General features: G+C 44.4%; 1 protein-coding gene across 7 annotated transcripts in view; it reads right to left on the minus strand.

Annotated features, from left to right (window-relative positions):
• LOC135184285 (transcription initiation factor TFIID subunit 4-like) overlaps positions 1-17,237 on the minus strand; it is a 131,118-nt gene that overhangs the window by 86,490 nt on the left and 27,391 nt on the right. For 6 of the 7 annotated variants that reach the window (XR_010305952.1, XM_064159880.1, XM_064159882.1 and 3 more), the window contains exons 8-10: positions 14,833-14,938; positions 10,532-10,646; positions 5,203-5,372 (exon numbers count right to left, since the gene is read on the minus strand). Coding sequence is in view for 6 of the 7 variants with exons in the window: in XM_064159880.1 (XP_064015950.1) it covers positions 5,203-5,372; positions 10,532-10,646; positions 14,833-14,938 (391 nt within the window). In the remaining variant the exon portion in view is untranslated. The remainder of the gene's footprint in view (positions 1-5,202; positions 5,373-10,531; positions 10,647-14,832; positions 14,939-17,237) is intronic. The other variant, XM_064159881.1, reaches the window with a different exon arrangement.

A 17,237-nucleotide genomic window follows, 5' to 3' on the forward strand; every position in this document is an offset into this window, starting at 1 on the left:
TTCAGAGGCAAGCTGATAGCTCAGGATCTCACAACCCACAACTGTAATCTAAGCAACTATAAAAACCCTCTAAAGTAAACCAACCAGAGAAACAAGCAGACTTTTATGTTAGAAGTGCTCTGGATATGAAAGAGCAATCATCAATAGCACAGTTTCATCTCATTCCATCATGAATATAACTGTTGACAAACAAACAGATGAAACGGGATGACTCTCTTATTAAACGAGTAACAAATGCTTTAGAGGCTCTGAAATCTACTGGCCTGCTGCCATGAAGGATATTCCAATCAGTCTGTAGAAGCTTTAGCAATACAAAATGCCCTCTAGAGCACTCAGATTATTTATTTAAAGTATAGACTTATGCACAGGACTGGGCTGCCACCGCCATGTGGCACAGTAGGTTGAGCATGCTCCAGAATACAGAAGCAGAGAAGCTGCTTCCTTCTGTTTCCACTTGCACTTTCAGAGCAGGCACACAGCCCAGGAGCGACTCCACAAAGAAAGAATCAAGACATAACCATGATCAGTCTTTCATCAGACAGAATTAAAAACTGTCTTACATCTGAAACAGCAAAAGGTGAACCTGCACATTACCTTGAGCCTGACCCCACAGTTGTTACGCTGACAGACAGTGGCTTCATTCTACCAAGCCAAGCTTCTCTGAAGCTGTTTTCAAGCAGACTTTAAACCTTTTAACTACTGGACTAGGAGAATTTTGATTCATCAACACACTTTCAAGTTTCATAGCAACTGATCCACACCACTAGGTGTGTTCTAGCTTACAAATTCATGTAGGATCATAGGATGGCAGGGGTTGGAAAGGACCTCTGGAGGTCATTTTATCCAAAGCAACTGCTAACACAGGTTTCACCTAGATCAGGTTCACAGAATGGTCTGGGTTGGAACGGACTTCCAAAGGTCATCTAGTCCAACACCCTCTACAGTAAGCAGGGACATCCTCAACTACAGCAGGCTGCCCAGAGCCCTGCCAAGCCTGACTTTAGTACCTCCAGGGATGGGGCCTCAAATACCTCCCTGGGCAACCTCTTACAGGTTGCACAGGAACACACGCAGGAGGGTTTCAAAAGTCTCCAGAGAAGCAAACTCCATAACCTCTCTGGGCAGCCTGCTCCACCACTCCATCCCCCATAAAGAAGTTTCTCCTTAAGTGAAACCTCCTGCGTTCTAGTTTGTACCTGCTGGCCCCTGTCGTATCACTGGGCACCAGTGAAAGAAAACCAGTCCCATGTTCATGACCTCCACCCTTTAGCTATTTATATGCATAAGATTCCCTCTCAGTCTGCTCTTTTCCAGGCTAAGAGTCTAGAGTCTCTCAGCTTCTTCTCAGAAGAGAGATGCTTCAGTCTCCTCGCCATCTTTGTGGCACTCCATTGGGCTCTCTCCAGTAGTTCCCTGTCCCTCTTGAACTGGGGAGCCCAGAACTAGAAACAACACTTCAGACGCAGCCTCACCAGGGCAGAATAGAGGCAGAGGAGAGGCACACTAGATAATAGGGTAGTTCATAAAATCATCTCAAAGCAGTCCCACATTTCCTAGAATGTCCCCACTACAATTATTCAGCCTGCTCTGTAGCAATGAAAACTGAAGTGGGAAAGTTGAGTGAAGAACACTGAAAATGAAGCGAAAAGAACCAAGTCAAAAAGAACTAAGTCAAAGAATACAGTATGCCACACTAAACCTTCATTATTATTGCATCAGGACAATTGATTGATGGTCAAGAATCTCCACAAAAAGAATGGTGACATTTTAGGGACAGCCAGGTAAAAGCAAAATGGCAGTATCTGGTTTTGAAGAGATCAGTCAGACTTGAAACAAAAGCTGCAACTGTGGCTGCAGATTCTCAGCTTGTGAGAATATTCTGCTCTGTTGACCACAAAACATACAGCCAGTGAAGGTTCCAGAGACTGCCAGCTCTAAGCCACAGACTTGTCAGGAAATCACACAACACATCTGTTCCCTTTCTCCATGCATTTCATGATCAGGTTACATAAAGAGTGTCACCTTTTCTCCTGGCCTTCACAAGTATCAAATACAAACCACAGTGCAGTCTAATTCTTATCTGCTCTGAGTCCTCAGTCAAGAGCTGCTCTGGTCACCGGATCCTTACAGACTAGAGCCAACTGTCACTCCTCAAAATGTGCTATAAGTCTTATTGCTTTGTGCAATTAAGTGAGGATGTTCAGAGTGTCAAAAAGTGGCTTCTGAAACCTAACTAACCAGAGCCTGCTTGCCTGCCAAGAAATGGCTATGAACAATTAAAAGTGAGACAAATTCAGGTTATTTTTCTTGTTTCTTTCCCATAAAAGCATGGGAAGAAGCCAGAATCTTTCAGCATTATTTGCTTGTGTCTCCTCAGCTTCCCTTGCCCTTTAAAGGAACAGTACCCATTTCACTAACAAGGACCCCAAAGGGTTGAAGAGTTTGCATGCACATCAGTGGCAGCAGCACCCATGAAGCACATCAGCCTCTGCTCTCAGCTCCCCCAGAAAGGAAACAAAAGCCTTACAGCTCTGTGCATGTTTCATTGTGCTGTGCTGTTGTGTAGAAAGATCAGGGTTTAAAGTTTTATGATCCTGAATGAAGCAGCAAAAGAAATTTATCATCTGCTAAGAAATATCCACTCTTGATTCCTCATCAAAGAACAACCCAAAAGGAGTTCCAGCCCTGTCTTCCTACAGGAACAAATGGCAATGACTGCCAGCCAGAGATGGCCAGAGATAGCAGCTTGGGTGAGGAGAAGGGTGGGAAAGGCATGAATATCTCTGCATGTGTTACCTTTCAGTGACTTCTTCTATTGAAGAGGGTCAACAACAACATGAGTCATTTAGATTTAAAATCAACTTTGGATGCTAGCACTGCCAAGTTACAGTAGAGATAAGGATGCACAATATAATAAGGAACCTCTTTCACTGTAACTTTAAGGCATTTGGCTGGTGGTTACTGCCAAAAACTGAATAGCATCTGCTCTCACTTTAGCAGTTTATATTCTGCCTGGTGAATGGAAGCACAATCTCTGAAACAGCCTTTGGGGAACACTACTGAGCTGCCTGACAGAGCTCTTACTCAGAAAAGAGAGAAAGAGATTAATATTACAGAAAACTTGAAAGATGTAGCTTCTGAAAAAGCAGAGAAGAGCAGTTTCCTAATACTGTATATACCATAAATCTCTCTTTTACTAAAACATTAAAAGTGTGCCCTAAAACTCAAGTGCTCATTACATATGAATAGCTTTAAAGGTGGAAAACAGGCCGTTTAATTCACGGGCAGGTAGCCGTAAGAAGAAACAATGCACTTGGTCTCATTTGTCACCAGGCAGAACGAAAGCAGCAGAGTGAAGACTCTCATAACACACTTTCTCCTTCCTGATGCATTTGAGAAGGTCACAGCCCCCTTTTCCTGCTCCTGGTGTGTCTAGGCACAGCACCATATGGTCAGAGTGAATCTGTCCTGAACTTACAATGCTGGTATTCCAAGTGCCCAGTAGCTCCAATCCCTGAAGTCGTGTGTGGTCCTATGCAGGCAAATCTGCCCACACAGAGTGAAAACCGAGCTTCTAAACTTCAAAATCAGCTGAAGGAATTCTCTCCTCAGAGCCATAGATCCCAGATAGTAGCCAGCAGTGAACCCCAGAGCCACTTTCAAAACTATAAAAGGCTTCATGTAAAGCCAAAATAAAGCTCCAGAAGTTGCTGCAGGAGATCCCTAGGAGTGGCCACTCTTCTGGATTCATTGCTTTTGAGAAGTAAATCCCTGCAGCTGCTTTGAAAAGCTTTGAAAGTTTCATTTCAATTATCAAAGCAAATAAAGCTTCAAAACCAGCCATAGGGATTTGTTCCTCAGAGGAGCAAAGCCCAAAAGGCAGTGATGAATTGTGTGCTGGCTTCTGTGGCTCTTCAAGTATGTACAGATTCCTGTAAGTCCTGCACTTGTAATTATGGCTCCATGTTGTGCAGCAACTGTCACACCCAGTTCATCGAGGCTTAGATGGCAAACTCATTACTGATTTCCCGTTCCTTTTAACAGTTTGATGACCATTCCCTTTTTGTTTTCTGATACCTGTACAAAGGGTTATGTGAGTGCCCCTCAGAGCAGATTCTCAGCTCTCACTGAAACCTGCGGGCTTCCTGTCCCAGGTGGTGGTCAGCTGCCTCGCACAGGCTCACCCAGGCCACATCCCATCATGCTATCAGCGTGTCATGGCCACACCATAACTACAGCATACAAAAGCATTCATCTCTCTGCACGAGCACTTAAAAGGGCACTAATTAAAACACAGGAGTGCAGTTTGACAGCAAGTCAATGAAGAACTCTGCCTGCAATTGCAATGGAAAGAGGCTTCCATTAACTGAATGAACACAAACACGAGCGACACTACACCACCAAAACACCTACCTGGACTGCTTTGTAACAGGGTTTGGGTCCTAGATTTGAAATTACAACTAGAGCCCTAAAAATGTCACAGATTTTAGCACAAGCACGGTCCTAAAAGAAAGACATGATTTACATTGAGCTCAGTACCTTAGGACACTGTGGCTCTAAACGCATCACAAATTGATGTTGAGAAAGATCCATTTAGGTACTGTAACACACACAGGCCATTAATGAAGTACGCCACAGAAAATACATTGAGCATGACCTTAAAACCCCACTGATTCTGACTGGCTGGTTTGGCTACTGAAGTTTTCAACTTCTGTTTTGAAATGGCAGAATAAATAAATACACTTTTTTTTTCCCAGGGTAAATACACCTTTCTGAAAAACTGCTCTGCAAAACTCACTGTCAACTTAGAGACATGCAGATGTTAGGAGCTGAATAACTGGTTTGTAAAAGAGACCTTCACATCCTGTTAAATGTTATTCACAGGTGTCCTCTGTGACCTGTACTACTTACTTTACCTCTCTGTTTCAGTCTTCTCATGTGTAAAACATGAAGGAGAGCTGTGAGAAATAATTAATGTTTGCAAAGGGCTTTGAGATCCTTGACTGTAAAAAACACAGGGAAAGCATGAAGTCTAAAAAGTAGCAGGAGACTTTTTCATCCGACTTGTGAGAGCCAAGTTACTTTTCTCACAGAAACCTTGAAAGTTCACTGATCCCAGATTCTGCAATCAAATGCTGAAACCCACACCCCGCAAGGCTCAGCAGGCTCTGCTCCTCCCAAAGCAAAGGACACGTTTCTCACCCGTTTCAAGTATGCGTTTGTGCAGAGGTATAGCAGCAAGAAAGGGTTCATCTTTACAGGACTGAATCTGGGTTCCAACCAAGTCAGAGTTGGTAGCCATAATTCGGGCACTTTCTTCATTGAGATTAACGCCAGCCATAGAGGCAACGTCATTGATGTCATCATCATCTCTAGAAGGAAAAACAAACCAAGTCAAAGCGGCTCTGCACGTGAGACACTCACTCAATGCACTGTCTGCTTCTCCGAAAGCAATCGGCATGCCATGTGCTTACTGGCTGGGCCAACTGGGGGCACAGCCATGAGGGTCTCCGTTCCCACGGGATATATTCTAGATGCAGCAATCAATCACTAGAGAAGTCTCTGGTCACACCAGGAGAACTTCAGAAGCAGGACACTTGGTCTGTAACCAAGTGTGACAGAGGTGTCTTGTCTCCCTCCCAGAGCCAGGGAGCTCAGTGAAACCAGGACGGTCGGGAACCACCAGAGAGAAGAACATTTGACTGCTCTCTTTTTGCTGAAAACCAGAAGCAAAATGACAAAATAAAAATCCCAAACCAGACACTAAAAGCAAACCATGAACCTGGAACCTGCACTGTTTCACAAGGCCCTGTCAAAACAGGCACCAAAGCATTTCCAGCAATAGCCACAAAAGATTCTTGGCCACGATGGCTGCTTAGGGAAGTTTGGGTTCCAGTGGTGGTTTGAGTACATCCTGGTATTTCCTCTGGCAACGCTGAGAACACCAGCAGGGCCTGTCAACTGCTGTTAAAGAAATGAGCTGTGCTTGAGAAGATGAGAGCAGCACCTCCCAGGTCACTCCTTCCTAACGGTCTGAGGGAGAGCCAACAGATTAGAGCTTCCCCCACCTGCATCTCCTGAGCATCTTTTACCTCCTCTCTCCCTTTTTTGAGGCATGACTCATAACTCCATGACTCTGTGACTCATAACTGTGGAAGCAGCCATCTGGGTTTAGCACATTCTGGTTAGGAGCTGTCCCTGACACAAAGGCTGGACTTCAGCACGTTCTAGGAGCGATTACACAACCTCTGAGAAGATGAATATGGAAAAGACCCACAGACAGCCCAAGCCAGGCTCCTACTACTACAGAAACCAAACAAATAAAAGCTGAAGCAAAAAGGCTTTTTACAAGTCATGGAAGTGTTGTCCTGTGCCCCTGAGAATACCTCCTGCCCCTCGTTACAAGGGTAATGCCTGCAGCAAAAAACAACAAAAGGTACAAGGAAGGTCTGAGAAGAAAAGGGGAGAATCTCTAGAAATCCATGATCTAGGCTCTCCCTCTCCTCCCATGCACTCCTTGACGTCTGCACTAGGGCAGCCAGTTTTGGTGGAAGACTTCTGTAGGTTGTTAGATGCTGGTTTTGTTTCCTTTTGCAGAAGAGGTCAAGAAGGGATTTTTGTTTGTATAGAGCTGGAGAAACCTGATGACCACTTGAGGCAGAAAATGTAAAAATTCTACACTAATTGTCAGAAAAATGCTGCACAGATGAACTTTTATTGTTGTCCATGAGTACTTAGCACTTGATTTCTTCTCTCAGAATGAAATCCCTGAGGACAACGTCACAAAATTGACGGCTTTCGTGCTGAGTCTAAAGGACTTCCACTTGGTGTGTATGGGATGCTCATAGGAGGCTCACAAAAGCAGCCATGAAGAAGCTGAGCAACTCGAGTGGCCAGACCTGCGACCACTTGATAAATACACCAACACCATCTGAAAGAAACCCAGACAGCCAATGTGGGCACAAACCAGGATCCCAACGAAATTAGCAAAATCAATGCAGTGGCCCCTAAGGACCATTGCTGGGACTCCTGGACAAAAACCTGTCCTTTCATCTCGCACTGGCAATCTGCACCCTCTGGAGACATTGGCATCTGTCTTGAATGTTACATGGGAGACAGACAGGAACATTTTAATCAGAGCTGGGCCTGCAAGCTTTTCAGGCAAAAAGGAAAACCTCCACCTGTGCACTCTCCCCTCCACCAGCACATTCTCCTCGGCTTGGAGGAAGCACTCACTTCTTCTGGACACAGAAACACCTCTCTATAGATGAAGAGAGCTGTCACTCTTGCCAAGCCATTTCCTCTAAAAGCCAACTTTTAAGGCCAGATGAGCAAGTTCTCAGAAGTGATTGTGTGGACAAAGATGCCATCCAGTGGTTGTACGGATTGATGGTTACTGCCTGTCCCTTTCCAGCCCAGCAGACTATTTAACACTGTCATGTTTCCTGGCTGTGCCTACACTAACTGTACTGCTGCAGCCTTATTTTGGAGCGTTATGGGACAAGTCCACCATTGCAGCACACACTGTAAGAAAGCAGCTTGGGTTCTCAGAGTCTTGACAAACACAGGCTACATCTTCAAGCAGTCTAAAGAGTCCAATTCTTTCTCTTATATTCACAGGCTCACAGAACGGGTTGGGTTGAAAGGGACCCGAAAGCTCATCCAGTTCCATCCCTCTGCCACGGGCAGGACATTTACCACTAGCCCAGGGTGCTCAAGGTCTCTTCCAGCCTAAACCTCTCAGTGACTCTACTACCTGGCCCATGGCTACCCTACAGCAAACATCCCACACCAAGGAAACAGCTCTGCCCAACTCCATGCCTCATGTTACCATCAACGCCACTGAGCCTTACCGAGCAGAGAAGGCAGTGGCAGGAGAACAAAACAGTGCTAACATGTCTCTGTCCTCGGCAACCTGAAGGCTGGACACAGCCCTGATCTGAACCAGAGCAGGTTTGGTTAGAAGGTGGACTAAATCAGCTCCCAAGGTCCCTCCCAACTGCAGTGACTCTGACTTGCTGTCGGGGGACCATTTATTTCCATTAGTTCTTTATTTGGACCACAGCCTGAACCATGGGGAGTAACCACTTTGAGAGCCTGCTGCTTTCACTGTCACCAGGGGTAGGTGACACTAGTACGAGCACTGAGGTTACCCAGCTAGAGGATGATGATGATGCACAGAGCAGTCATAGCCCTCAGCACAGGCTCCTAGCAGACTTCAGGGGCCTTCTGCAACAAACACCCCTCCAGCTGGGCTACTATGGTACAAGGCTAAGCCTGAATCTCTGCTGTTAATAACTCCCCAAGAGACAATTCCTGTTTCCAGATAGTTGGCAAGTTAACTAAATGGAGCTGTCTGGAGTTTTTGCCGAAAAAATTAGCAACAATAGAGGTTAAAAGCAAAAAAGATGGCCCAAAATTGCATAAGTGTGACAACTTTGCACTGCAGAAGCCTTGAGTTGAAGACAGTGCATGATGGAACTGCTACTGTAACAGCCAGGGAGCTCCTGCAGCTCATTAAGGAATGCAGGCACTAAGGGCCAGGCTGCAATTTCCAAACTTCCCAATTCCTACATCTTTTATGTAATTCCTTCCTACATCTCCCACAGTCCAGAAGAAACTGAAGACAACCAAGCTTGCACTTCCATCTCCAGTGACCACCAGGAGGGAGAGAAGATGAAGTTATTTTAAAGCAAGCAGAACATAAAATAATGAAACAAATATGCAATAATAAAACACTGAGGGCAAAATAAATTTATACATAACACAACTATTTTTCAAAATTCTTGCTTTGCTTTAGATGCCAGTTTGCCTTCTGGCTACAAACACATTCTTCACACACGCTGGGAATGCTGAGGAAAACTAGTCAGCATTCAGAGGATTAATACAGATTTCCAGCTCTCTGCCTCCAGGCTTAATAGTCAGACATCTATTTGTCCTCGGGAGAGGTTAGGGGTTGAAATGCAAATATGCAAACAACCGAATGCTTTGTTAAGGTATCAAGAAAAAGCTTGATCTTTGCTGCTGTTTAATAAACACTGGCGATTTTATGGACTTATTTAAATGCAGCTTTGCCTCTTACTATTTTGAAGGAGAGAACAATGCAAGGAAACAAACACATTCATTCTCACTAAAATTTGTTCTCTAGAGGAAAAATGACATACACCCTTGACAGCTTATTTACCAAACTCACTAAAGATTTATTGATTTATCAATCAGTGCCTTGAGCATTTGCTTCTCCCCAAGGGAAAATTAACAATTCCAGCTAACCTAATATATTCTATGTATAAACTAAGTGAATGCGAGAATCAATCCTGGCACAGTTTACAACATCCAGTGATAAAAAAACCAACCCCACGCTGTCCCTCTTGGTGTATGCAGAATTGAGAGCCATACTAACGAAGAATGAATGCTCGTGTTGCTTACAAACATAAGAAATACTGATTAAGACAGTACAATTGAACCCAACAGACATTTTAAATCATTTAAATACTCAGTGGGAGGCAAAAGCATTGGAAAATAAAAAATTGAATGATTTTGCTTCTAGATTAATACTAAGTACTACTGCTATTAGTCGCAATACTGACATGCCTCAAAGCAGAGAGATTTCAAAGAGCTACAAATTCTCTTTTGCTTCACCTGCGAAAGCGTAGGCCTGGAGATTAATTACTGGTTTGACAATGTCAGAGCAACTTAACAGCTCCAGAAGGTGAAAATTAAAACCAAGGAGTGTTCTCTCATCTAACAAAGAAAAACCCAAATGTTTAAACACAAAGAAAATGGACTTTCTTCAGTGGAGAGAGACAAAACGATGGTGGCAAAAGCAAACGGCAGGGAACACAAGATTAGCTTTTCACTCCGAAGAGTGGAAACACCTAAACCCTACATGAAACAGGAGTCTGAAGTATGAAAGAGCTGCCATAGCGGCTCAGTGTTATTAAATGCAACCTGGAAACTACAGGGAGCCCCAGAAAGCCCCAGTAAGCCCCAGTCTCTGCCACCTCAGTAAGCACACGGAGGAAACCAAGACAAACCATCACACGCAGACACAAACCCAACCCCCAAGCACACTTCCAAACCCACACCATTTCCTGCGCTGCTGGGCGCACAGCTGCAGTTTGGCTGCAGCAGCCCATGGACAGGATGCCCCATCCCAGGCAGCATCTTCTCAGCAAGCCACGTTCCATAGGAACATCGGGGTCCGAGGCAGAAACCAAACCATCTGTGTCTTAAAGACTTCAGCATTCCATTTACCACAACTTTTGTTCTAACCCACAGAATCAAAGGCTTTGCTAAGCAATAAAAAACACACGTAGAGAAAAATCCTCCAGCCGGGTCGTGCCCCGCTCCTGCTTCACAAAGCAGAAGCAAGCAGCTGTCCCTGCAAGGGCAGCGGCAGGCAGACCGCCGGTCACACACCGCCCTCTGGTGTCACACACAGCCCGCAGCCGCCTCCGCAGCTCGCAGCTCCCCCGGCACCCCCCTGCCTTTTGTTTCCTTGGGTTTTTTATGAGTTTTTTTATTTTTTTACCTGAAAGAACCACCTCCGGGGTCATTCAGCTTGTTTTTCTGATTTGCAGAGACCTGAACACCAAAGCCCCCAGGACTTTTGCTGGCTTGTATTGTTGGTGCCTTCCCTACTGTGCCTGAAAAACACCAAGCAATGTTATTATGAGCTGTCTGAGACAATTTACATCAAAGAACCTTCTGTCCAGGAACTAAATTTAACTGTCTGTAAATTGCAAACAAAGGAAGTTATTATTTTTAAGGATTACACTGCTGAAGAAGAACAATTTCTAACAGAAAATGGATATTAACATCCCACTTGGTTCAGTATTTACAGAATGCTGAAGATGCCCAAACTGAAACCCGTTGGCTGTAACTGGTTAGGATACACAGAATGGCTCTGAGTGTGTTGGCAATGGCCATAAACCACTCTTCTAGATCATCTGCAAAGAATAAAGCAGCAGAATCTGAATCGTTCTTGACACAGATGCTTTAAGCCACAGCCCCTGCGCCTTGGACAGTTTGTCCATACAGTAATATTTTTTGCAGCAGAAGCCACCTATTTTCAGAGCCCAGAACAACGTTTTGAAGCGTGTTATATTGTGTGTAAAGGACAGAAGTCACTAGTGAAAAATGTGACATAAATCCCCTCCCTCAAGGTTGTTTCCCTTTCTGACTTAAAAGGAATTCTGTCTCTAGCCTTTACAGCTCCTGATGGAGAAGCAGAACTGGGCCTTGAAAACAAGCCAAAGTGTGCTGGGCGTTCAGCTTCTGGCCACAGGACATTTCAAAAGTGGTATCAGTTCCTCTCTGACATTTGGAAAAATGTAACCAAAATAATTAGAACTTGATGCTGCCAATGAGCAAATCAGCAGAGCGCTGTTACTGTCACCACCGCATCCGTGTGCAGCTGAAAAGGCACTGACAAACGAGGCTACTGGAGGGAGCTCTCCTTTCCTGCTTCACTGCATGCTTACTGGGGATCTCTTCTGTGTTTCCTTGAGTCCCACCTGTCTGTGGGCATTTGACAGCAATTTGTATGTCTACTTGGACTCAAAGATCTCATCTTCTTCTTGCATCTCACTTAATTCTGCAAAGTGCTCTATATGAACAGCTCTGAGGCTTTAAGAAGCACGTGGAAGCCCTCCCTGCGCATGTCTCTCAGTTGTGGCCAAATGGCTTGGTGGCAGCCTTAGGGAAGTTAACTTCATCTCTTACCAAGATTTAGAAAAACCTGAAACACAACCACCTCAAGTGTTTTTAGAATGCTTCCTTGCCAAACCAGAAGTATTAGCTTCAAGTGAGTCCAGCATCAGCTTTTATTTTGATTTCTTCATCAGCTTCAACTTGTGATTCTAAAATAAAGCTAATTTGATAGCATTCATTCAGTCCTTCAAGCTGTAGAGACAGTCTTGTGGACTCTCAACGTCAGCAAATATAAGCCAAGGTTTAGGACTTCAGGCTCCAAGCTTGGCAAACAAAAATATTGTGTCATTAGCATATTCAACATCCATGAGATGCCACAGGCAGCATTAGCTCATGGACAAGGCAACTCAGTTACCTATTTCATAGAATCAAATGGTGTTGGTTGGAAAAGACCTCTAGGATTATTGAGTCCAATCTTCAAATGAGCTAATTCAAAGGTGTTCTACTGAGTGAACTGGAAGCAAAGAAATATAATGATAATTGAAAAATTAATATTACATTATATGTAATAGTAAATAATACAAATTGGCAGAGCTTTATCTGCATAGGAGACAAAAGTTACGTTCAACTTCAGAAAGCTGTTGCAGTGGCAAAACTCAGCTCCCAGCACCACAGCTCCAGAACCAAGGAATCCCTAACGAGCTGCTCTCAATGGTTTGTTTGCTACAGGTGGTAACATCTGATGGAAAAACCCACCAAACAAACCAGGAAAGGGACAGCAGCAGAGCAGTTCCCTTTTGCGCTCAGGACAGCAGTAAGGCTGCACTGGATGTGTGGAAGTGAAGTCTCCCTCACTCCACGTGAGGACAATTCTACTGCAAAGGAGCCAAGGCAGTGTGAGGCAGGGGACTACAAAGAAAGCTTTCTGCTTTCAAGCACACCTGCACGATTAGGTGGCCAGACACAAGCCATGGCTACCTACCCATCTCGGCTCTGAGGCAGGGGCATGTTTGCACAGTGAGAGTCTCCCGCGGGCCAGGTACTCCATGGGATCAGTAATGACAGACAGAGGCTGCCACTGCTGGCACCATGCTGCAAAGTTTAAGTAGCAGGATGCAGAGAAATAAGCTCAGATTGAGGAGCTTAGAAATGTCTCATTTAATTTCTGCACAGCTTAAATAGCTGCAATGAACACTTTAGCTAACCATTTCACTCTTTGGCTCAACTCCCTGACCCATAAAATGTGATTCACCTAATTATGACACTGCTAAGTGCTTTGATAAAGGAGTGTGAATTCTCTGTGCAAGAACTATAGTGTTACTTCCCCTGGTGTGCAAGTGATTTTATTCCAGTTCTTCAGGCCTGCCAACTTCCTCTGTATTACTGCTTCAAAAAGCCCAACAGCCTGTTCATGTGATGCATTAATATTAACCCAGGGATACATGACAGCAGGACATGCACTCCTAACCACCATTCTGTGGCAGGCAGCTCAGTTCTGGTGTAAAAAGCTTTAAAAAGCCACACTCCACAAAAATCTGCTATTGGAAATGTTCATATGGGCCATGTCCTGTTCCAGAGTCTTACCTCCTTCTGCAGAATACCTAGGCCAGTATTATCATTATCCTGGTGCTCACAGGAGAAATTTTCACAATATATCAATATCAAAACAAATTGGTATTGACAGTGTTCCACAGGGGCATTTCTTGGAGCTGCAAGCACACAGGCAAGCTTGTCCCCAGCAGTGGGCTGCAGGGTGAGCAGTTTTACAGTGAGATGCTTAGCAAAGCTCTGACTTTGTCTGTGTCACTAGAACAGTACGGCCATGAGCTTAACCAGGGCTGGCAATAGAAACAAGCTCACCTGAGAGCAGGGCTCTGCAACAACTGGCCTTTATGAACCACTGTCTTCCTTAAGCCAAAGTGCCAGTTCAGCTGCATTTCAGTGGCTGATCAGGGGCTATCATGAATAAATTCATGTTCTGAACCCACTGGTTAAAAGACAGATTCCAGTAACACACAAATTCTTGTCACACTGTTGATGTTCAGAACTCAGAGACTGAGCAAGCAAAGAAATTAAATCAGCCTTCACTCTTACACGTCAGGCAGAAGTGAAAGTGCATGCTCTGAAATGCAGAACACTCTCCCTGGTGATAGACTCAAGACAAGAGTGTCAGTGCTAGCAAAGACACCTTTTGTGCCAATAGATGCCTGTTTTCCCAATTGGACAAACACCCTACAGGATTAGAGCGTGAGCTTGGGCTCCACATCCATTCAGCCTTTGGATCCTCTGAAGAGAGCACCGTAAGCACAGTATCAACTGCAATTAACTGTGAGCACTGGGAGGGTGGGGGCCTGCTTTCCTCAGGGAGAACACAAAGGACCAAGTGACAAAGCCAAATAGGCAGCATCAGCTTTTGTATGCGATTAGACTGACTGCTACTTCAGTAGCTGGGGATGAGGAGCTCTGTATCCCATTACAAACCAGCTCCGCACCTGCATAATGGGACGTGACCAGGTAGAACAAGAGCTAAGCCTAACAGGTCTGGTGGTGGCAAGAAACAAATGGATACTTGTTAGAAAGTAAGAAGGCTTTGAGAACCCTCTTAGGAAGAGGCAGGCAGACACTAATTCACCTGTAGATCTCTTGCTCCCCTGACTAATGGGGGCATGTTAGGTGCCTGCAGGCAGTCTTTGACCTCCACCAAAGAGTAAACATACTGTGGGGGGAACACCAACAAAAAGGCACCTGGCTGGAGGAGTTTCTCTAGGACTCCTACCTTGACCCATGTAGCTGCAGAGCCAGTGCCTGTCATGTTCTGCTGCAGGAGTAAGCGTTAATAGCAGAGTGATTAAACTGAGGCATCCTTTAGGCTTCAGGAAAAAAAAGAGTTTCGTTCTTGGCTCAGGGTTAAAGCTCAGCCAAGTTCCTGACTTCCTTCAGAACTTTGCATAAAAAGCTGCTAAAGAGCCAAGCATGTGAGAGTTTAGTCCTGAGGGTGTTTCAAAACATTGCCCTGCGCTGGGTCTGAAATACCTGGAAACTGCACAGTGAAAACATGCATTGCTCAGTCGCTACGCAGTCAAAAGCAACGTCAAGCCTGCCAATGCCATGCTGCTGGTTTGGAATTACAACGAAAGTCATACAAAGGTAACAATCTCACTAAAACATTTAAACCCATACCTTGTGGTCTAATGGTCTGAGTTATTACCACTGGCATCCTAATCTGGGTAGTCTGGCAAGCAGGGTTTCGTTTCACAGTTTGAGCAGATGTGGACTGGATAATCTGCTATTATTAAAAAAAAGTATACTTATATTATACTCTTTACACACAAACACACACAAGGTAAATACACTAACACCTGTAATGACTAACATATGCACATGGATCCCTAAAGGCACAAGCAGCTAGTGACAAAAGCCATGGCCATGTAGTGCGCGAGGCTGTGTGTGTGTGTGCAGACCTGGGGTGCTGTTATGCTTTAAAAAGTATTTCATTATATCTGACACATGTCAGATGTCACAACCTTCACCAAAAAGAGGAGTTCACAGTAGTCATGTAAATACTAGTTTTCTTCAGAAACTTGACTTGGAAGAAAAGCATTTTTGTAGCAGAAAATGCTGCAGTTTTGGTGTTAACCCCCTACAAACATGAGGCCTCTTACTATAGCTGCACTTTAACAGAAAACAGATTCTGAAAGTTCTAAAATATTGTCAGTTCCTAATTCAGATAGACACAAACCAGCAAGCATCGATACATGGTGATCATATATTAATCATCCTCTCAATGTTAACTGGATAGTCTCAAGGTTTCAGTTACTACTAAGCCAAGTTCTGATGTCCTTACCCAAAACAGAAACTGGGTTAGAAATTTAGAGTTTGACCCATAAATAATTCAAATCAAAAAGAAAGAACCTGCAAGGGCCATGTGTAAGCAACAACAAAATGTATGTTCCAGAACCCAGGCAGAGATGTCATGAACAGAGACTGGAAAGGACATGATGATGCTGCGGAGCTGGGGAAAAAACAGAAACTCACACAGAAACTTTGAATACAAACCAGAGGCAAACCAACTGTGAGAAGGATCACAGCCACAACTCAGGCCTGACACCTCCAGAGGCCAGCTGCTCTTCACAGTCCCAATTCTCTTACTCCCACTGCATCATGTTTGCTGTTCCTGAACTGCAGTCCCAGTCCCACCAACCCAGCGTGCCCTCCTAGAAGACAAGGTGCCATGCTACACACCACTGCAAGAGGCAAGCACAAACAGCTGCACAGTTACCCAGCACCAGTCAGTGTGCTCTTACAAAGGGGACCTCAAACCATATTGCCTAGCTGAATAAAAATGATCAAGAGAAAAGGGGAAAAAAAGAATTTTCAATTGAGACATCAAAGTGGAGAATGAAAAGGCTACAAAACACATGCAAACTGTTCCATCAGCAGCAACCAGGGCTCCCAAACCAGAAGGGAGGGAGGTGAAAGCTACAAGGAGAGAGGAAGGAGGGAACAAGACCTATGAGGTACCCTGGAGAAAAAACAAGCATGGCTATTCTGAAGTGAGGAAACTGCCTTCTGTACATCCTAAAATATGAAAGGCTGGAAGTCATAACAAACCTGTGAATGTAAAAGTAACAGCAATGGTACCTTGCAGAGAGAGAAAATAGAAACAAAGTGAAGGATTCAGCTTCAGCTATGGCCACTGAAGGAGCACTTGTACGGGAGCAAGTGGATGCAGATTTACTTGGTGGAGACAGGCAGTGAGTAAATAGTGACACCATGGTTAAAACCAGGAAAGAGAGAGAAGTGAATACGAGGGGAAGAGCTGACCTTGACAGCTGTTTGGTGCACAGGAAACATGTCCAAGTGTGTCTTAGTAAGACACAATAGCTCACGGGAACAAAAAAGGTCTCTGTTGGCATCAAAAGGAGAATGTTGCCACTTTCATACTAATTTATTGCATGAGTTTTCAGAGAATAGCTAAAAAACCAAACAAAAACACCCAAAGCAGCCAGCCCAAAAAGCAAATGTGTGAGCTCTGGACAGAATTGTTATCTGCATCATGGTATTAGTCTGAGGTTAGATTTTTCTTCTCTATGAAACAAGCAGCTCCTACAGTTCAGAGCCAAGTCTTGTTTCACCTGATGAGTACTTTCACGCAAACGCCCTAAAACATGATCCACTGTCGCCATCAGAGCTAGGAGAGTATTTAACCCTGTATGATGACAAACAATGACAATAGGTGTTGCACTCTCATGTACAAGCACTGTGCAATGTATGCAAAAGTGCTAAGAGTGTAGGAAATGACAGAAATTAACTTTGCCAAGTAGCAGAGATCAAAATCATCACCTTCAAGTGCACATAGAAGCTGCCCAGCAGTGAGCATGCACGCTCTGGACACCTGCACCTGAGCTCAGAGCAGCAAGACATGCAACTGACACTCTACTTTCTATACACTCTTAATGCTGATTCACCACAGATGGAATCTCCAGAGCTGGGAGCCATTTAAGGAATGAACATTAGCAGCTTGTTTCTGAAACAGAACATGTAAGCTTCTTAGCTGGCAAACCAGAAACAGTAAAAACTGATGA

Source organism: Pogoniulus pusillus, chromosome 20 (genome assembly GCF_015220805.1).
Source record: "Pogoniulus pusillus isolate bPogPus1 chromosome 20, bPogPus1.pri, whole genome shotgun sequence".
Classification (NCBI taxonomy): domain Eukaryota; kingdom Metazoa; phylum Chordata; class Aves; order Piciformes; family Lybiidae; genus Pogoniulus; species Pogoniulus pusillus.